This window comes from Danaus plexippus (genome assembly GCF_018135715.1).
Source record: "Danaus plexippus chromosome 3 unlocalized genomic scaffold, MEX_DaPlex mxdp_34, whole genome shotgun sequence".
Taxonomy (NCBI): domain Eukaryota; kingdom Metazoa; phylum Arthropoda; class Insecta; order Lepidoptera; family Nymphalidae; genus Danaus; species Danaus plexippus.
The window spans coordinates 1,901,801-1,925,214 of record NW_026869846.1 but is presented as its reverse complement, the minus strand read 5'-3'; the positions used below and the strand labels follow the sequence as shown (position 1 = coordinate 1,925,214).

The following is a 23,414-nucleotide window of genomic DNA, read 5'->3' as shown; positions in this document are numbered from 1 at the left end:
TAATTTTACCGAACGTTCTTCAAGGACAAACGGGAAACGCTTCGTATGTAGTGACATACCAACTTGGACTAAGCGAGTGTACAAAAATGTTGGGTAATTTCACTTTATAATAATTATAACAAAATATTATTCCTTGACAATTCCGAATCAAGACGAAGAAGGTCTTTTATAGGAGAATATTAAACACAACATAATGCTGTGTTTATGGACAGTTGTTGAGGGGACTATAATTAATTTTGATTTGTCTAATTTCACCTCACGTTAACACAGACCATTACATTTGATGATTAGTTCGATGCTATATTAAAATCATCGTATTTATACACTGAACTTTCAAATTTTTATATATATGTATATATATGATGCTAGAGAGAAGTTTAGACGGAGAAAGTGCATCAACTTTCCCTGCTGTAAGTTAAAATTGTTTCTCGTCTCTGACTGTATGCCGTTGGTAACATGGAAAGAGTTTATTAACTCGGCTCCCGGTTCATGTAGGTCAAGAATATTCTCACACACTAAGATTCTTTTTAATCAATGAAAATAAACCAAATCTACAAATAAGTCAAAAATACATTTTTAACTCTCGAACAGAATATTTCTTCGGTTTTAAGACAGCAAATGATATTTCAAAAGTGAATGAAAAGATATATATGTGATAAAATACTTGGAATTACATAAATTTCTCTCAAAGATACAACAATACCATATAAATAGACGCGTTTAAAACGTTTGATTGATTAATTTTTATTTTATTTGTAATCATCAGGCAAGGCTACCAACGTTAACGTACTCTACCCTACGGCCCCGCGTACTTGGCAGCCAGTGATTCAATATTAATTGGAGTGTACAGCTAAGATGAGAACGTTTGACACACGTATTGCGAATGTAAATGAGCTCTCGATATGAACCTTAACCTATTTCTTAATTCGTAATGTAAATATTAACATTTTGAATTGCCTTTTAAAAATAATCAGTACTTCAATCTTGATAACTTAACATTTTGTTACACAATACTCTCGATAATTATCGAATTTAACGAACTGGCTTCGTCTTTACAAAAAAAATATGTTAACGATGCTCCAAAAAAGGTAGCGTCAGGCAATTCTACATATAATAGAAATAAATTGAAAGTCAGGGTTGCCAACAGACGGCATAACACCGTAATTAGTTATTTAAAAGCGGCGAAGCGTAAAACGTTGATTGATAGGAATCTTCGAAACAAACATCTGTATAAATATACCGGTTATTTAATAATGTATGACAGAAAACGACACTTTCAAGGATGATTCCTCAATGAATATTAAGGATTGAATAGCCGACAGGTCTGAATGTGAGAATTACTTGCGTTCGTTTATCCGTTTGCGTAAAGGCTTTTGTAGTGAAACGAGACTATCACCAAAACCCTGTCGCTACTTATTTCAATAACAAGATATCTGGGTAAAGTTAAATAAATTTTATTTTATTATTAATTTTAAATGTTTAAAATATTGTTTCTAGAGTAATGAGAACTAAAACCGTAAAAGCCTTGTAAACTGGAATACGATAAAGCCTTACAGATCAAATGTATCTGCAAAAATACTTTTCTAATGTATATTAACGTACAATCTAAAATGAGTGAAAAAGTGACACAAAATCGGGACAAATCAGGTGACCCACTAATGCTTACTGAAGCAGAATTGACAACTTTGACGTGAAAAAAACACGTGCAATTTTTTATATCTCCTAACTAGATCAAGCGATAGCAATCAAACGACAATGACACAAGATGAGAATGATAAATAAGTTTACAGTATAAAAATAAATAAGTTTTAAAATCACTTCATACGTATTACTAATTGTGGTGCGTCCTCATTTTTAGTCTATGTTTTTTATTGAGCTCAGTTTTTTAATAGAAGTTCGAACTTGCCGGTTTTATCGAAAATATCAAAACCATAGAATAATTTATAGTATTGACGAAAAAAATAAAGCGATATAAAGTTTTAAACTACGTTGTTCGTCTATTGTAATTATGAAAGTTTACAACAATTTTATTGACCTGCCGCCAATATTTACACACTTGAAGTTGAGGGGTGCATTTAAATAAATTTTACTTCATTGGCTTGCGTTTGTTTTACGTAAGACTTTTAGTGCACGCTGACGTTTTAGTATCTGTAATTTAATTCTAAAGAGGTATAAATACCATTTAATAAATGACTTTTATTAAAGTAGTAGAAAGTAGTTGTTTTGTGTTAATTGGTTTTTGCTTAGATAACAGTGGCATGAAATATGAATCAAGGAAAGATGCAAACAAAGTTTATATTAAGTGTATTCGATGTGTAAAATGCGGATGGAATTGATAGTTTTTAATCTACATGTAGGTGAATAAAACATTGCCTGATTTGCAAGTGGGCATTCATTAAAATGTGACGAAATCGGAGCTCTATAGGGTTTGTAATAATAATCGTTTTCGAGCTTTACAAGTTTTCGAAACTTGCGAAATGTAGAAAAATGTCACGGTCAGTCATCAAAATTCTGTGCAAAAGGGCAGTATCACGCGTTCAATGTATAACACGTTACGTCATTGAAGGAATAAAATACATAATTACTTCATAATTAAGTTCATTACAAGTTTATATTCACAATGTTCACTCGGCTGATAAAAATAATTAATTGATTAATGACAGCATCGAATTAAATAACATAAATGGATATGCTTTGATAATAAATTAATTAATACTCGAGTTCGCGCGGGTGTTGTTGCGCCATCTTGTTTTCGTTTTGCTACCAAATGGCACCGCGCTGTCTGTGTCCATAGAGCAATCAATCAAAACAAAACAATGAACATCTCTGCGATATATGAAAGTTATAACACCTTGAATAATAATATTATCATTAGTCTGATTTCGCAAAACATAAACACTTCGTTAAACCAAACATAACACATGTACACACGCGTGGGATAATCATTTCATGTGCCCGTTGTTTACACTCAACATTTAGTATACAAAAAATATTTAATTATATTACAAATTAATATTAAAAATCGAGTTTCATAATATTAATGAGTTTTTTACAGTTTTATTAATTTTTTAATAAAAATTATTTTAATTATGACAATTTTTGAACATAATATAAACAGATTACATTACACACAGAAAAGCAGAGTCCTGATTGGTCGTTTGATGACATAAAACTGACATATTGATACTAAAGTTAATTAGTTTTGTTGTAACATATTAAAATTTAATATAATTTAAATCTTAACCTAAAGAGGTGCGTCAAAAACTTTATGAATACTAGTTAGTATAGTATCCCACTACAAATAGCACGCGGTAAATATTTATTGAACTATAGCTTTTTGGTCGAGGTACATGACCTCTAGTTTTTACATGCATTTGTCCGTGATACCGTTATTATGGATTTAAAGTTAGGTGGGCGACACAGTGTGGACTTGGTGAGGTACTTCACTTGACATTATTATATAGTATAAAGAACGAATGAAAATTCTAACAGCATTTATTTTTAACATATAACAAATAGAAAGCTAATGTTATATAACATTTTTATTTCTGCTCTAGATAACAATTCTAGTAAAAATAACGTAACGAAGCACTGAATGGAAGCGTTGAATGACCATTTGGTAAATCGCTTGAATTTTATACACTTTTGTTTTTTTAATTGATATCTATTGTAAGTTTATTTACGATGTTAAACATTTGTATACTCTTTATTATTATTTTTTAATTAAGATATCATTTTTTAATTATTGACTTAAATACAGCAAAATAAACATTTAGACAACTAAGGAACAAAATTTTTTATGGTAACTATTTTTGGACGGGATTTTAACCGATCTCAAAAGCCTACTTTATTATATGTAAGAATAACCATTCAACATAATTCCAACAATAAAATAGAAAGAGCAGTGACATTGGCTGTTTCGCTCACGACAATCGCCTGGAACATATAGTGATGTTAATACCTGATTGATAGATCTATTGAGCAACAATGAAGCAAACATATTTATAAAGATACTTATGTTACGGTAAATAATTTTCAATTGAGAAAGCTTATAGCCCTGGTCGTGTCCCTTTTAATATACACATATAATATTAATATTTTAAAACGGAAAAAATAATAGACGTCATTTTGATTTTCGAACGTTTGTAATGAGAGATTTTTTTATCATGACATGTAATTGTAACACGTTGTAACTTGAAGAAAAGTTTTTTTTTTTAACAAAATTAAAATATGAGATTTCATTCAATGGTTTCATATTTGTACAGCCAAAGATCTGTCGAGATATTTATCTATATTTATGAAGCGATAGTTTATTGATGGACCAGCAAATGTGATTTGATATACAATATATTACGATCAGCGTTCGCTCCATCGAACACCAATTAAGAGATCAGAGATATATCACCATTGACTGGCTGTATATTTAAGATATATAATTAATTTTGTACTACAAATAAATGTACTATTTGTAGTACAAAATTAATTCAAATTGATTTTTATTTCAGTACGTTGTAATTATCGATGTTTAATCTTGATGCAATATTATTTATTATAGAATAATTTTAATAACATTTTATTAATACACGATTATTATCTTTATATAAACATTTTAATCGACCTTACATCGCTTTTGTGGTTTAGGAGCTAGTGTTTTGATTACAAAACTTTGAATAAATCATGTTTATCAAAGGCGTATTCGTCAAAAACCCTTCATTATGAAAAGCTCTTGGCCTAAATAAGTACTCGTTTGTTAGTAGAGTAATCAGCTGCCAAGGTCAGATTTAAATTCAGCCAGTGCAAGTCACGATGGCGAAAATTACGAAAACTTTTACGAATTAACTATCTTTAATTATTAAAATATATATTAACAACATTGTAAAAAAATATATCTTTGCTATAATGAGAGAATGAATTTCGGAAGTTTTTAAATCGTATTGTGAATATATATTTTTTAATATATGACTTCACTTTTCAGACCCCGTAATTAACCGAAGGTAACATCAATCTTTAAATTGACTTTAACAGACATTTATAGATGATAATAAATATTGTAAATATTAAGTAAAATAGTTTAAAATTCTGATTTTTTTTTTTATATTAATTTCTTATTATTTCATGAGTGATAAATAGATTTATGAGAGCATTTCAGTGCTTATATAAAAATAATATATTAAAAAAAAATTACATACGTCATAACTTCAGCTTTTGACCGTGACTTCGTTCGAGTATCCGTAGATTACTTTTCTTTATCATATCAGTCGTAAGCTGTATATTTAACTATAGATCAGAATGTATAATTTCAGGTTTAAAAAAAATATTATTTTTACACTTCATTGATGTAATAAACATATCAAACATATTTGTTCTCCTTGACTTTTACCAAACAATAACTTCAACACGATGTTAAAGAGGCGACAACGCCTCTTATTGCTGAATCGCATACTGACATAAATACTTATACGATTTACATGCGTTATCTGTGACTCGATATATCGAGGGTGTATTAGACCTCAAATAATAAATATACACATAGCAATTAATATCAAACAGTGAAATTTAAAAAAAAAAACACGCTTTAAACACTCATATGACATTTATATAAGAAAAATTTGTTATGCTTTTAGTCTGAATTCTATATTTAAAATGGTTTTTTTTTAATTTATTTCACGCAAAGGAATGGCTTATAATGCTAAGACTTAATTAATTCTTATTATTATTGTCAATATATTGATTTATATTTTTTTTATAAAATATTATTTAAATATAATAATATAATAAAATTATTGCTAACATTTTGACTTATATTTTTTTATAAAATACTCAGTTTATAAATTGTTCTTTTTTTTTTAAATCTGTATAATAAATTTTCAGCATTAATATCGTACAATAAAGAATTGACTATACACGTAGCATGTTTGTGAAAAATCACGAAACACATTAAATGCACTATAAATGAAAATTTGTTAAAATAAAATAAAAAAGAACACAAAACACTATAAGTATATGTTAAACTATAAATAAAAACATTATTATTATTATTACGTATACTGTGTTATTTTGCTGTATAAAATCAATTTGTGCCCTGTCAATGTACGGCCATAGCTTATTGGACTCCATTAGTGAAATGCATGTCAGTGGTCGTATGTCAAGGTTTAGTAATTCGTGTATTTGCATATCGGCCTTATAATGTTGAATAGAACATATGTAACGCGTTTAACACATGAACGATTACAGGTACCAGCGCGTGGGAAAGGCCGGACGTTGCATTGCTCGGATTGACGGATTTATGTTTTATCGATAAAATAAAAAGCCGCTATAATTGTTGTATTAAAACTGTTGAGTCAAATCGTTTTTTTTTTTTATTATTTATTCAGTCGCGGTGTGACTGACGGCCAGAAAATAGGTTCTATATCTGTCAATATGTTAATATAATAGACGTTTTTGAATAAATTATGATTAAACGTAAACAGTTTAGCTTAAAACAATGTTTTATTGTGTATTCGAAACGCATTGATATTTTCAATGACATCTCCGGGTTGACAAAAGACTTTATTAAAAGGAGATGTCATGAGCGTGACAACAGGAAAAGCCCTTCACGCATCTAACGTTTAATTATTCACGAGATATATATATATATGTGTGTGTGTCTACTTACACATAAAAAATATATAAATCAATTGAAGTCTCTTAGTGTTATTTATCAAGAATACGTTAGGGCTTGAAAATAATATTTAGCTGTCTATTTTGGAAGGAAAAAGTAGAACGCATTACTTATGACTAATCCGGTCCAGCAATGCCTGGGAACCGGAAATTGTTAATTAATCTGCGACAAACCTCCAACATACGACAGCCTGTACACTATTCTAGTTTATCCACAATTTCTTTCATTTCATCCAAAACCATTCATTAATTGTGTGACTGTCACATAAATTCATCCAAACTAACACATTAAATACAGTTTGTATTTTACACGATTAAAACCTGGCAACCCTAAAAAAAAAACTCGCTATATTATCTAAACTTAAACATTACTATTACATACCTGCACGATAGATCCGACGAGTAATCCGAAGCACAGCGCGATGCTGGTGGTTATAGGAGCATTCATCTCCGTGATAGCGATGGTGGAAGCTACACCCACAGACACCAGCAGAAAGGTCCCAACCAGCTCCGCGACCAGCTGGCGCCATATCAGTTTGTTTTCAGTCACATCCGACAGACCGATGATGGAACCAGTCCCTGGAAATGACATTATTATTATTGTATCTAACTGAAATTAAAACATTATATACAAAAAAAAGGATAATTTTTAAACGAAACTAATATTTTTCGGATTTACTACTACGTTTATAATAGTTTTATTACAATGTATACTCGCGAAAGTCTTAGATTTAGAGGATAATTTTGCTGACATTATTTAATTCTAAATTTAAAAAAATTAATAAACGATCTATGTACTTATATTACTGTAAATAATACGTACATAACATGAGAATAATCTCGAATAGATTTATTATGAGACGACGTGTAAATAAATTAATTAATAATACCCTCACTAAATAATGTATCTTGAAATGCGCATTTATTCTATATGAGTAATATTATTAAAAGATGTATTACATTACTCACTGTGAGGATAATTATACAAACTATAATACTCTTGGAAATAAATACAAAAGTAATTACTAAACTATTTAAAACTAATTACTGAACGAGAGAGCTTATTTTAAAACTGTCGCATTCGAGAGTTATCGCACCTTAAAAGCTTTTTACCTAAATTCCATTAAAAAATGTAAATAGTGCTTGATCCAGACAATTAGTAATTTAAATAATATTCGTCCATCCCTAAATTAAGAAACATTCTTTCTTTATTAAAAAAAATATCATAAGAAAACTTTATGTTCACCCTTTGATATATTTCTATGTACCTATGTAGTATTATATATATATAGAGAGAGAGATTTCAATTAAATTTTCATACTTTTGCTCTTTATACACTCAGCCTCATCTTTTTATAATATAATATCATTAAAATTTTAAGAAACGACGGTTTTATAAGCACTACGTATTCATTGATGCGTCTTCTTGCACAAACAGAAGTAAAATATCACACAACGCCGACGAAGTCGCGGGTATCAGCTTGTATAATAAATATAATTTGTACATATAGTAATTAAATTAAACAATATTTTATTTCAACTGAAGTGTAACACGTCCTCCTCTTTGCAACGTTATATACTGTTATATATGTAGGAGAAATCAGTCCAACTGTAATTATAAAGTTGTTTACATCTCTACAACACTTCTTGGCCATCTAATTCATATTCAATTAGAGCAGTGATAACATTAATCCCTCGTATAAATTATAATTATTACGTGTGGCAATTATATCTCTGATACCAGTGTAAACGTCGGTGGCACTCCACCAATGTCAAGCATCTGATTGTGTTATAAACGCCCTGCTCCATTTCGATAACACGCCTGGGAACATGTCTTAAATAGCTCGTTAAAAAATATTATTTCTTCTCCTCTAATAACATCCTCGTAGAAATAAAACATAGTTTTCATGTGACATATTTAGGTTCTTATTCTCAAAGAAAAACCATATTTATTTATTCTTAGTAACAATTATCATTTAATATTTTTCACTGGAAATCGAAATAAAATTAACTTAATAATTCACAGTGGTTAGAAATATTGATTGATTTCTTAATTCAAATATACGTAGATCAAGATATATGTAATCGATACAGATAAAAAATGATTTTAATCAGTGATGTGCTTATATGAATGTTAATCATCACATTTGTGATTCTGTATTTAAATTTAAAAAGATATAATTCTTATGATATGATATTATATTGTATGTTTTTTGCGTGCGGATGTAACAATAAATCTGCATCACTACCTTTGTAACTAATGCCTTTAACAGTGTCTTTTATACAAGCAAAAAAAATAACACTTAGCCGAATTTCTCAAAACGCCCATTCATACTTTCTTCGTATTAAAACCATATTATTTAATATTTTCTCACACAACACTTACGTCGAAACGATCTAAGAAAAACATTTTACGACGAGAAATGAAAAAACAATTCGAAATTAGAATTTTAAGTCATCGGAAATACAAACACGTATATTGTTTTCAACATTAAACATGACTCTTCCGTGAGTTGAAATATACGGATGTGAGTATTATGTCAGCGTATATCATATTTTTCTATTACTATACGCTGAGATAATAACATGCCAGAACAAAAGACTATCAATATTGTATCTTCGAACAACGTAACTTCATTACGTATGCATTCAGAATTCTTAACAAGTGCGCTAAATATCAGTTGAATAACATAAAACAAACTATTTATTTGTAATTAATTTTCTATACAAACAAAATATTATTTTCTACGATTCAAGTTTAATTTATGCTAATGATGAAATTTAAATGTATTTATATTAAACTATTAATATATAAAGTTTATCAAGTTAAGTTAGTTTAATGTTATCAAATAAATTAAGTGAAACCTGAAGTTTATCGTGCGGTTATTTTCTATCTACATTTATATATATATATTTCGACACAATATAAATTTTCAATCTAATATGACTGTGGCTTTTTAAAATTAATAGTAAACATATTAATATTGACCGATAATAAACTGTAATAAACTCACTCTTCTGCATTTCATCCATCGGATAATCCGTCTTCATGATGTACACAGCGTAACCACCACAAACACCCTACGTTGCGACAGTCGTACAACGACGGCTCTGCTTTCTGTTTAATATCTTTATACGAGAAAACAGTTTAGAGAGTACAGCGCACTACCTTACTGGAACACACCCGCAAGCTGAGTGTGCGCCGTCGTCGGCGGCTTAGCGCACTTTTTATTCTGAATGACTATGAACTGTGTTTATAAAATAATTACCTGTTTTATATTCCGACTGCGCCCCTATCTCCGTTAAGACGAGGAATTTGCTGGTTTCATTGTGTGCTCTAACGCATTGTAGATACGTACAATATAGTTAGATACCTATTTGCACCCACCTCAAACTCGTGATTCTTAGATACAAGTTGAGTATTATGTATCAATATTTTTCTCGTTTTCGATATTAATGGATATTAATAAATTTAGTTATAGCTAGAAGCAGGTTGAACAAAAATAGCTGAACCCACCCCGAGTCACAAAGAAAATTATCTAACAGGATTCCATATTAAGAACAGGTTTTAATACAGGTTCACGTGACGGGTGTCTTTTTTTAAATGCATTACACATGAGGTTCAAGGATCGAGAAGGTTCTAAGCTTACAAAAAAAAGTCACCTCGTTCAGAAATTTTTGACATAAATATTATATTTTTCGACATCTGTCTTGTTCGTGATAAGTTAAATGAAATTCAGATTTCTGTTTATATATAATGTACTGTTATTTTGTATAAGTATTCGAGTAAAAAAAGCTATGCAAACAATAGCAGAGCTCACAAAAAAAAATGTAGGATTACATAACAAAGTCTAAACAGCTTCTTTTAAAAGTCAATGTTTTGTCAACAAAACAGCGCTTCTTTAATTATAGAGGGTAAGCTATTTTATTTGTAAATAGCGATAGTTTGGCTGAAAAGTTTATGCATGTGCTTCATTAGATGAATAAAAAAAAAACAATAATAATTGACAAGGTGCACTAAGACTTTCTCCGAATTCTGACTTCTCTACATCAAATGGTCGATATAACCAGTTAGTGAGTCAATAGATTATAGGAAGTGTATAAATGGAAATATACTAGAATACAATTATAAATTTTTGCTGTTCGTTTCGTTAAGGTACAAGCACGAAGTGCGTTGTTGGAAAAACCGTGAGTTTATTCAGGTGAACGGCCACGTTTACTTATAAATATTTTGAAATTCCACAAATGCTGAATGATTAAAGCCTAATTTACATAGAAATTTCGTTTTTATATGAAACAATGTGTTACAAGATGGTATATAATACACATTATATGTATACGTTACTACATTTTATCTTCTGTCCGCTATTTGATTTCCGTATCATAATTAAATAGTATGGTATTAATGTAACTATATTTGAGTTTATTTCTTACGGATTGTAATTTCACGGAGAAGCAAAGAGAATTAATGATAAATATTAACGAGCTCCAATACTTTTTCAGTTTTCGTAAACTATACAACTATTCCTTATCCTATCTCAGTTATTTTGAGTTAGTTGTGTTCAAAAACCCAAAACTAAAATTAAAAACAAAGTTTCTAAACGAAGATGCGAATGATTAACCCCGTTGGCAGAGTAAACGCGGTCGCTGATCGCGATGCCAACACGGTTTCCGGATTTTGTGGTACGCTACTTTTACATCTTATGTTACAATACAAGTCAGCTGATCGGAATGTTAATTGTAATTATATAACAAAAGTTATATCTATGTATGTACACTTTTTTAAAATTATCGCAAAAAAAAATATTTTACTGCCATTTTTCGTGCTTAGATTTTTTTTTTTATAAAATATGGATCAATAACAACAGCATGTACTAGATTAAACTTTGATCATCATTTTGTTTTGTTTCCGGAACTTTTTTTTCATTCGCCATGAACTGGAACTCAAACTCTAATATTTCATAAATTACGAATTTACCTATAATTTACATATATTTGTATACTCAATAGCCTGTATCTTTAAGGTGAGAAAAAACAGTAATTATTATCAGACAAAGTTATTTTTTAAATTTTAAATCACAGTTTATAGCTAGCTAACAACCCATATTTTGTTGTTTCCAAAATTAATAAAAAATAGATAAAAAGTTTTTGAGTAAAAAGTATCCATAGAATATCCAGGTGACTTGAATATATTCTCGTAGACGTTTGTTATTTCAAAGCCATTAATCTATTTATCCATTTAAATGAATTTAATAGTCCTATTTATATAAACAAATAGAATTTAATTGAATATTATTACAACAATTATTAGAAGCGAATGCAGCTCGATGACGTTATTTTTCGAATCAACGCATTACTCACAGATTAAATATGCAAACGATCTAAGCGTGAAGGTTTTATATTTTATGAAGCGTCTGTTACTGTAATTGTTTATAATACTGTTATCGGTTGTAAAAAGTAGCCAGTTTATTTAAGATAAGCCCCGCACTGTCACCAGATTGAAACAATGTTTGCTCGCCTCGCCTTACCACTGTTTACATTACACCTACTTTATGTTCTCGGTATAAATTAAGTAAATTCTGCCATAAATATTTTAATTCGATGATAAAATGTTTTATGTTCGAGGAAAAGCCTAACGATTAAGAATATTATATTTTAAATATATGTATACAATAGTATTAAAGTCAAACGAATGTTGCCATATTAATGAAAATAATTATAATCTCATTGATTTGTACTTTTATATAATTAATTAATAAAATCTGCATTCCTTTTTTGGATGTCCGATACAGTTATAACAGGTTGTCCGCCGTAAAAAACTTTGGTGTCCCAAAACAGTCGGTCTAAAATAATTGGCACGAATTAAAGACAAATGGAGGTTTTAAATAAACTTAGATAAAAACGAATGACATATGAGGTTAATTAATAAAAAAAAAATGTTTCATCGCATCTGAACATAAATCCCGAGTATTTGTTGGAACTACAGCGAGCAATGAATTCATTTATAATTAAATGTTGAATTCTATTGTATTATATTCTCACGGTAGTATCGGTTTAAATAAATGCTCTTAAAATTAATTATTGTTTCATCTGGCGGTTAATTAACGACTTCCTCGTAAAGAACTTTGATTACGTTTAAATTTCGATTCTAATTGTCTTATGATTTATTTATTTTTTATGACAAAATTTTTATAAATTTCTAAATGACATTGGCTGAATACAGTTTGCACATATTGATAAAGGCAGCTATTTAAAAACTATAATTGAATACAAAACACACATTTTCAATTTAATTCAAATAGCATGCTGCGTTTACTTTCAAACTATAATATATCTATGACGTTTGAGTTAGAAATTAAAATAATCTCATTCCCCAAAAACAAGCGAATGTTATCAGTGAGATAGCAACACCCAATTTGCCACCATTATCATTAGCCGCTTTAGAAGTGAACTATGTCAAGTTTATCAGAATGTATCTTTGCTTTCCGATACGGCTATGAGCTGAATAGAGAACTATTTAGAAATTGTTTGTATAATTAAATCTCTTTAAAAATAAAACACGACTACATTTATTATATGTTTAATTTTGATAGAGAGTCATTTTAAATAACACGTTGTCATAGATAATAAAACGAAATAAAGACTATGAATAACCATAGGAAGACATTTAGAAAGTATTGAAGAGAATCATTCACTGAGGATTGTTGGTATTGCCTGATAATTACTGAAAGTTGTAGTCAAATTATTTTATAATCAAAAACTTGACGTCTCTTTCGAAATTCGAAAAATTAAAAAAGTTGCCACCATAAAATATATAAATTGTTAATATAATTATACACTTATACGCTTTGTAAGGTCATTTCATATTTGTTTATTGAAAAAAATTTCGAACTAAAAAAAATTACTTAAAATGCCGTAGATATTTATATTAATTTTTTCCTCACAGATTAATGATGCTGCATGTTTTATGCATTTACCTGATCCTGACATTGTATGCGCCTTGGCCGTGTCAAGTACTAGCGGAACAAACTGCTTTGCGTCTTATTGTTAACTAGCACTTTTATTACGCCCCAAGTTCGCTTGTAATGAGTAAATAAATTAATAATTATAATTTATAGCTCTTTCCTATATTCCTTTATCCCTTTTTTATATATATTTTTCACAAAAACGACTTAAGTCAACAGATATTATTTGTTATCTTTTTTATGTCAAATGTTTGAAATATACACTATTTGTATTATTTTTACGTTTTTGGATCGATTTCACATTACTATCTGCTTTATTATCAAAATTAAAAATTAACAATAAATAAGTAACGAATTTTTGACTAAGTACCTATCGTAATAATTTTTACAATATTACAAAATTATTAAATAAGTTCCTTCTTACCACATTATTATAAGATGATTGATTAAATAATAAAATCCAGCTGAAAACTTCCCTGTTAAATAATTATATTTAATAAATTCAACAAATAACAGAAAACGTGACAACAACAATCTGTCTCACACTCGAACGCTAATTTAATGAATACACTTGAATAATATTTAGAAACGTCATTATAATATCGTTCTGAAACTGTCGTTAAATTACAGAAAAAATCTGAAATAAGTTTAGTAATATAACTAAAACTTGGCATATATTGAAGTATTTGTAACTTATATTGTATAACTAGCACTGTGTGTTATTGAGATAATTATATAGTGTATAAAAAAATTAAATTATTTAGATTAGATAATGTAATTTTTAGATAACTTTTTATTTGAAATTATAAGTTGAATATTAAATTTATTGTATGTTCCTGAATATTATCGTAATCTGAATTTTCAAAAGGATGTATGCGTCTACGGACGTCGACGAAGCCTAAGCCTTTGACAGATTCTATCGACGCAATTGTAAGTCTCAAGCTATTTATCAGCGTTTGTATTTTTTTAGGCTATTTTTATATAATACAAACTAACATTATAATTTGTTACTAGAATGTAACGTATAAAATGTCTTGAAATTGTCTGTCATAGATATAAATAGTTTCTTATTTAATACAATAAACTTTTTTTTTGTCGCGACTCTATTATATACTACGTCTAGCAGCGCATAAAATTAGTTTTATAATTTCCTTGACATAGCATTAGACACTTCCTCGTGGAATGCTTTAAATTCAATTAAATATCTAGAACGTTCGAGAACAATATAACCATGATTAAACATTTTACATTATGTAAAAAAATATTCGGAATTCTTACAAAATTACCAAAACCATTTTAAATTGTTAAGATGTTATTTACATCGGGCTGAAATTGAAGTTAAATGGCGGCCATTTGCATATAGTTAAGATTCTTGACAGCGTTCTAAAACAATGGAACATCGTCAATGAAAAAACAATGACATCTTATTTTCAATTCACAAACACTCCATAGTTCATTGAGAACAAAAAGCGATTTTGACACCATTAGTGTTTCAAATTAGGAAATTCCATTAAGGATAGGCCTTTCATCTAAAACACGGAAAGAAAATGTTAATGGAGTTTGAATTAATTGAATATTGTTGTTCTCGTCGCCCACATTTAAATCAAAGTTAAATCGGTATTTTATTGAATGTAACGGAATAATAAAAATACCGGAAATTGCATTAAAATAAAATTTTGAAATTAATAATTTCAAGACAATATTTGTAACATTTGTTACTGGGAAGTTCACAGAAAAAAAAATTAAAAGGAAAACAATAAATCTTGTCATCTAATTTAAAATTTGAATTAAAATCGTGTCTATTTCCATTCAAGTCACGTATTTTATTTCGCGAAAAACATCGCGGCCTTTATATTTCCAGGTATACATTTGGCGAACAATTTGATACAAAGATTGGTAAAAAATCTGGGTGAGTAGGTAACAACTGTCACCGAATGTCTACTGACGAGATTCTTCGGAACAACTATTCGGTTTTGTTTTATTAAGTGACGTTTTTAAAGTATGAGGTACAATTTACTAAGCCGATTTGAAGAGATTATATTTTATAGATGTACGTTGGCATGAAAGTCCGTTCTAGTAATAACATGTCTCACCGGGAAAGCCGCAACCAGTAAGCTATATGAATAATGAATAGGAAGGGAAAACTTCAAGATTATATCAAAACTGATGTGATTCTGTATAATTAGATTGAATAAATATTTGTTCGCCGTACGAAATATATATTTAACTTAAATGAAACTAGTGTTATTCGGATTTACTACGCGGATTTTATTATTTAAAAAACTACATAATCCCGACGTTTCGGTACTTTGCAGCAACCGTGATCACGTGACGTGACGTAGTTTTTTAAATAATAAAATCCTCGTAGTAAATCCGAATAACACTAGTTTCATTTAAATGAATACTCGCGAAAATCTTAGATCTCATTGTATATTTAACTTACATGAGACACTCTCAAACATTCTAAAGTATGAACGCACAGTAAAGTAAAGCTATGAACGTACTATAATTTTTTATTTCACATTTCTATTATTAACTTTCTCTACATCATCGACGTCAAAATCAAAAGGTGATTGTGAAAACTTTATCTACAATAATATTTTAATAAAATGTGGATGACCAAATTTTAAACTCTACCTTTACTCACTTGTCTGAATGTTCAAGTTTAAAAATGGTCCTGTTAAATTATTTATTTAGTTATCAAAGATTAATATATCAACTAATATAAATCTACCGTCGATGTGGAAGCCATTTTCACTAATTCGCTCCTATGAGCAAATTGTAGCGTATTTTCCAGATACTTATCGGCTTTATAAAGTAAGTGTAAGTGTGGCTACGATACAAGTACTTCAAGTGATAAAAAAAAAATCGTATCATATAAATTTAACGGTCAACCTATTTGGTTACCGACAATTTGCTTTGTAAGTTGTAAATGAAGACAGAATAATAATAAATTAAGGTCAATGTTCATAAACTCATTTTTTGCATTAGTACTTACCCAGAAAATTAAGTTGTAAATTGTAAATTTGTCTACTCTACGCCAATAAACTTTAACCATAGATTTTAAGTGGAATATTCCATAAACTAGAACTCGAGAACTGAAAAGGATCTCTAAAACATTATTTAATAGACGCTGTCCCACCTGCGAGGGCGTCGGCATTAGCTGTAAGTGCTTTTGCAATCTCAAAGCTATAATTATAAGATGAAATTAAACGAGCTTTGAGGTCATCGACCGATACATCATTATATAACTTCAATACGCTATCAAAATATTGATTCACATTGCTACAAACGTTGAATGAAACCTGTTTCGTGTTGTGTATAACAAAAAAATACATTTCAAGCATTCCTGCTGTACAATAATTAGTTATTCTTGTTGAAATGTACACCGATCGATTGCTAGTTCTTTAGTTATTTAAAATAATTTTCGCCACACGCTTAGTTAGGATAGAATTGAAACAATTCCATTTTTATGAAAATATTTGAAAACTTTCACAATACACGTCACAGTAATTTATGATTGATTAAATAAAAAAAAAAAAAGGGAATCGAGATGTATAATATCAACTCTATCACATTAACCGAGAGGTTACCAATTGGTTAGAATTGTTATCAAGTCGTGTGGGATTGAAACGCTTCCTTTATTTCGAGAGCCGTGATCTAACTGGACAATTTGACTGATTGCGAGACGAAAATAGATGTACATAATAATAAAACTAAAAGGATAATTGTCAATTTAGTTGAGTGATCTAATTTAATAGCCAAGAACCCAGTTAAAAGTAATAGGATGCTGTTAGTAACAATCGTTCTGCTAGCATTCATAATACACGAGATCTTTAGATACTCGCCACAAACTATTGAAGAGTTTAATTTAATATTTTATATCATTTAAGTTTTATTTTATGAAAGAAAAAACTTGCTTGTGTCTTAGACTATAAATAGCTACGGGAACTCAAAATTTCGTTTAATACAGTTCAGTAGTTATTATGTAATTGAGTAACAAACACACACGTTCGCGAACGAACTCATTTAGATTGTTATTATAGGTCACATATGCAAACAAGTGCAAAGCATAAAAGCTTCTTCTGTGCCATTAGCATTATATTCTCGCGAGTCTTCAGTATTACGATAGAATTCCTTAGATAATCATAAAAATTATAATTTATTCTGAAACGCTAATAAATTACATAAGATGCTGTACATAATGTGTTATTAATCGTGATAATAATATGACAAAAACAATATTAGGTATTAAATTAATTCCTTTATGAAGAAAAAACAACAATATATCAAAAAAATATGTATCATATATAGCGTAGTTATGTGCAAGTTGTTATATAAAATGCTAGAACAATTAACATTTTCTCACATACATAGCTCTATGAATAACAAAAAAATTACTTCTAGGTACGCAACAAATTGTCAGCTATGATTTCCTTAGAACTATTAACATAGTAGCATATTCACTGATCTGAACCCGATATGAACCTTGACAATTAATGTCAAACTGACTGATGGGATGTGACACAGGTTTATCGATAAAATGTTAGCTCGCAAATCGGAACAGCACTTTCCTTACTAAATATCAGCTAGAAAACTATCATGTAACATTATAAAGCAGTTACAAAGTAAGATAACAGGATATATAGTTTTGTATTCTTTAACCGATAACGCAATTGTCTCCGTATAAATAGATTTAAATTATACGCATATTTATTCGAAGCGAGACTCGGAATTGCATTTTAATTAGATGGAAATAATTAACTAATTACACCTACGATTGTTCGATAATGACTCAATTAGCGTGAAAACCAATGTAACTATGGACCCATTAAACTCGTATCTGTACGTGAATCTTAGGGATCGTCGTCTTATCTAGAAGAAAATAAAATGCTTTTCGTCATTTTGTTCCAGTCATTTTAGGTGTATTTTTTTAAAGTTTTAAATATTAACCCATATTTTTTCTTACTTAAATTATTATACCTACATATTTTATACATACAGTATTGTTGTCTGTTTATTTTATTTAAAATTGATTTCACTGCTTGCTATTTGATCAAAAGGCATACAGATTTATCGTTTAATTATAAAGGGTTTTACGAAAACGATAACAATAGACACAAACAACCACACATAAAAAAATATCAAAAAAACAAGTACCAGTTAAAGCTTTTGACGTAAAAACACAACAACGATGCATAAAATGAATGTTGCCATTTGAAAAATACGTCACATAAAAAAGCTCGACAAGAGTCATTGAATATTATGATCAGATGAAATCCTTAAATCTAATAATAAAGGAAACCAAAATGTGCAGCTTTACCAAGTAACACGTAAATTCATTAAATCTCAACATAACTAACAAAACACTAAGCATACAAACGTGATGTATGTTCAAGATTGATTGATGCTTTTAGACCAAAATAATACGTGCTTTAATATAAACCAAACGTCTTTCGTGTAAATATAATCTGATTAGTTTATAATTTACACGCAGATAGCTATACGAATGTGAATTTATATTATAAGTGTGTAGATATATATATAAATATAATAAATGTCAAATTGACAGTTTAAATGACAGTGACACTTTCAACGTTTGATGGTAACCCAACAACACAAAAAAAAAAGTGCAATGTACATCATGCTAATGTGTCCCATATATGCAGGGGAGGAAAATCACATTCCCATGCATCTTACCGAGACGAGACAGGCGCGGTTTGGAAGCCCGTTCTCCAGCTTCCTGCTGGCTCACATTGCCGGTCTCAACATCTGTTTAACCAAAGTACTAATTTAAAATGGATAAGATTTGTTCCTTTTGTACCAGATATTTTAAAAAATTTTATATAATTTATAAGCACTATGCTTCAACGATCAAAAAATATACTAATTCTTTACAATTACAAAAAAATATTTATTATTATTCAAATATTTTTTTGAGTTGAAACTATAGTATGTAGCAGTCATTTTAGTACATAAAATGTGTTTGTATAATCCAATCACAAACATTACATCTATAATTGACGACAAATTGTCATTCTTTACTATTTTTTATTTTATATCAAAATGCCACAGAGTATAAAAATCAATCTTCTTTACGTTCAACAGTTTACACTTACGCTTTTACTTTCAATACAATCGCATACGATTATTGATTAAGATCTCTTTTGAATATATTTAAATGTAAAAACGATTTTCTTCAATAAACAAGAACGAACATAGACAATTTGACAAACGATCGTATACTACACAGCCAATATTATAATATATAGATTGTAGGTACTTAGAAAACGACTTCAAAACGCCCTAAAAGTGAAAATAGACTGTTTTATTACATTTCCATTAATGGAATGGAAATTTTAATAAACAATGTAATAAAAACGATTTATTTGTGTTTATTATTGTAACTCGTTCATATTTAATTGTTGTAACATAACCTAAAAATCGTTGGAATTGTTTAGCGTGCCTCAAGGACAGATCATCATTACAAACAAGAACATTGTATTTAGAACTTCAAAACAATTATAAATTTTATTTATTTATATTTAATATATATACTTCATAAGTATATAAAATCATAGACAAATAATAGTCATTTCTTCAATTAGTATAAATAGAATTTTCTTGTATAATATTATATTTAAATCGTTCCCTTAACGATAAAACCGCTGCGGAATGCCAAACAGTAGCCAAATATCAGTGCAATGATCTTTTAAGAGTTTTATTTGCAGACGATTGCATCAATTAATACGGATTGAAGTCTTATTATTTCACGGCATTATGTAATATAAGGCAATTGCTGTGCCTAACAGTTTGTTGATTGAAATGAAACTTAGTTATAATGAATTGAGAATTTATTCTTGATGTGAGATATTATGCATTAAAATTTAAAAAAAAGCTCCTTGCAACCTAATCCATTTTGTTAGGCATAATAACAGGAAACCATGCTCAATATATACATGTTAAAAAAAAACTTTAAATGTCTTAATTGATAAAGAAAAAATGTACTTCATGTGATATGTAGGTAGGTACGTATATATATTTTTAAAGCCTTTTTTTATTAACTTTCTAATCATTTTATCGTGACTTAAATTTTGATTACCTAATTTTGATTACCTACATTGGTAATAATAATATTGCAAGATCATTATCTTTGAACGTGTAAAACACGATGTCCGTGCTGTGATAATTTTTGATTACAATTACATTTATTTATCATGATTACTTGCTCTGTAATGACGGGGATTAATGCATTATCGTCTGTTATATGGAGTCTAATTTTATAGTGATTACTTTATTTGCAAATTAATTTATGATAACAAAAGGGGATTAACCCTAAAAATATTTAAAAGTTAATACTTAAAAATAACCTCGGAGAATATATATATTTGAAATTCATTTCAATATACTCGCATTGTATTTCTCTATGAAGCTGAACGATTTAGTGCATTTAATGTTTCTGTAGAAAAAAAAACAATGTTTTTTATGAAAAATATAGAAATTTGTGAACACACCATATTTTTGTTTTTTTTCCCCCTATTTTATACATTTTTCAATTTAAAGTTCACATACATTATATAGTGTATTTACGAAAAGAGAGCATACACTCACATCTCGAAAATATACATGAACTTTTGCTTTAGGATTTACTATAATTATTATTGTGTATAAAAGTATTGAAATATCTATATATTTTTATTTCGACTTAATTCATTATCTTATCCGACTTTAGCAAAGTTAGAAGTGACGTTACGAGTATATTTTAAACATGTTTATGTATATGCATGTGTACTGGAAAACTGATTAACCGATTTTGATAAAACTCCTACATCGTTAACTTCACTGCGAAAGTAAAACCGAATTATCGATAACAACAAGAGTTGTTTCGTGATAGTGAAATTTGAGGCATGAGAAACTAAATGAAACAAATATTATCGGATTTACTGCGCGTTTTTTTTCCTTTTAAACTACACACATCCTGGCTTTTCGGTTACTTTGCAGCAATCGTGATCACGGGCAGATGTGATCATGAGGTCCTCATTATCCTCAGATATCATTGTTCACGATTATTATTAATTAATTTAACTAACCATAAATATAACCTAACCATCATAAATTTGACAATAGTTATCGCCAATCTATCCCTCACAAATTTTAAATTTGTAGAAAACATGCATTTAAAAAAAATATTATAATAAAATTTTACCTTTGTAATACTATCTTATCCATTCTTTATAATATTTTCAGCTATATTATCAAATATATATATATATATATACATATACTCTGTTAGAAGACAGTTTTGTAACAAAATATTGTTTATAAAGCCGTTACCGGTGGGAATAAACGTAGCAGTAGTGATGAGTTCTCTATTCATAACACATTATTCAAAAACATATGTATATTATTATTAATAAAGTTCGCCTTAGGCTTTTTTTTTTCATCCTACTTATTCCAAGTATTTAATTTGAACTACTTAAATAAAATGTATTGATAAATTTATTGTCTATGTCATTTTACGATTTATTTAAATAGTTTATGATTGATTAGTAATTTATCAGCGCCTTATATAATTATTTTATTTTAATAAAATTTTTACTATTCATGAACATTCCATTAATATAATATATTAGTATACAATTAATTCGCGTTATTTTTATATCATAACTTGTACGAGTATGTCGGAATTTGAATCATGTACATCTAAATATAAATTTAAAAAAAAAATAAGGAAAATATTTCCGAGATTCACAAAGCGTCACCTGAAGACGTTTGTTTTTAGAACGTATTTTACATTCGTAATTCACAATCGTTTCTATTTACAAAACTTTAAAACTGAAGAATTTATACATTTATAGGACTGATAAAATTTTATAAACTGCTAAAATGTTATCGATTTTTGCATTACAACTATAAATAAATAAATAAATCGCTTATATACTGATATACTGATTATTTCAATGTATTATGTATTGATATATATTATTACGTATACAGATATCATTCTTATAGGAGGATATAAAAAAGATAAGAACATATTTTTGAATTATTCTAGGCAAAAGATAAATCGAGAATAATAATTTAATATGTCAATAATACGTTATTTTTGGAAGAATTATGAACCAATGATTGAATTGATTTTTAATTAAATAAGTTATTTAAGTCAGGTAATAAAAAAATTATCACAAATTTATCGAAGCCTTATACCGCGATTTAATCAAGAAAACATTAACATTTTTATTTATCTTTATTGCTTTGACCAAATTACTTAACGTGAGGGTAGATGTGGGTATTATAAAAATATTTTTTTAAAATATGTATATAAAAATTTTATATTATATTCGATTATTATATCATTTTAAATAATTTAATAATATTAAAAACTTACTCTGCACATTCTTGGTGGCCATTTTTATATTTCGTATATCGTACACAAATATAAAATTTCGGAACGCACTGCTGTACGCGCAACACGTAGAGGTCCGCTACGTTCTGCTACGTTACTGCTAATAGTATATTAAATTGTTATTCCTTTTAATTGATATATTATAACAATGTTATTTTTATAACGCGTGCGTTGCCCGCTACGATCGTACTGAGAATGACATCCCGAACTGTTTTCGCCGAGCTTGTGATAAAGTGGTAAATTGTTGAATAAATAATTCCACCTCTGGTTGATCTAATGCGTTTTCTTGTAGTTCATTGCCGGTAATACGACTGATATAGGACGTAGCAATGAACATTCAGACTAGCGATATACATGAGTTATATGTAAAATACAAAAGCGTAG

At 28.7% G+C, this 23,414-nt stretch overlaps 1 protein-coding gene across 3 annotated transcripts in view; it reads right to left on the bottom strand.

Moving 5' to 3' along the window:
• The window catches only part of LOC116765394 (aquaporin AQPAe.a), a 33,919-nt gene extending 10,676 nt beyond the window's left edge, over positions 1 to 23,243 (bottom strand). Inside the window, exons 1-3 of one of the 3 annotated variants that reach the window (XM_032654865.2) lie at positions 23,013 to 23,243; positions 19,325 to 19,396; positions 7,043 to 7,239 (exon numbers count right to left, since the gene is read on the bottom strand). In XM_032654865.2, coding sequence (XP_032510756.2) covers positions 7,043 to 7,239; positions 19,325 to 19,396; positions 23,013 to 23,034 — 291 coding nt within the window. In that variant the 5' untranslated portion in view covers positions 23,035 to 23,243. Of the gene's footprint in view, positions 1 to 7,042; positions 7,240 to 9,673; positions 9,868 to 19,324; positions 19,397 to 23,012 lie in introns of those variants that run through there. The other 2 variants (XM_032654867.2, XM_032654866.2) reach the window with 2 other exon arrangements.
• Between the last annotated feature and the right edge of the window lie 171 nt (positions 23,244 to 23,414).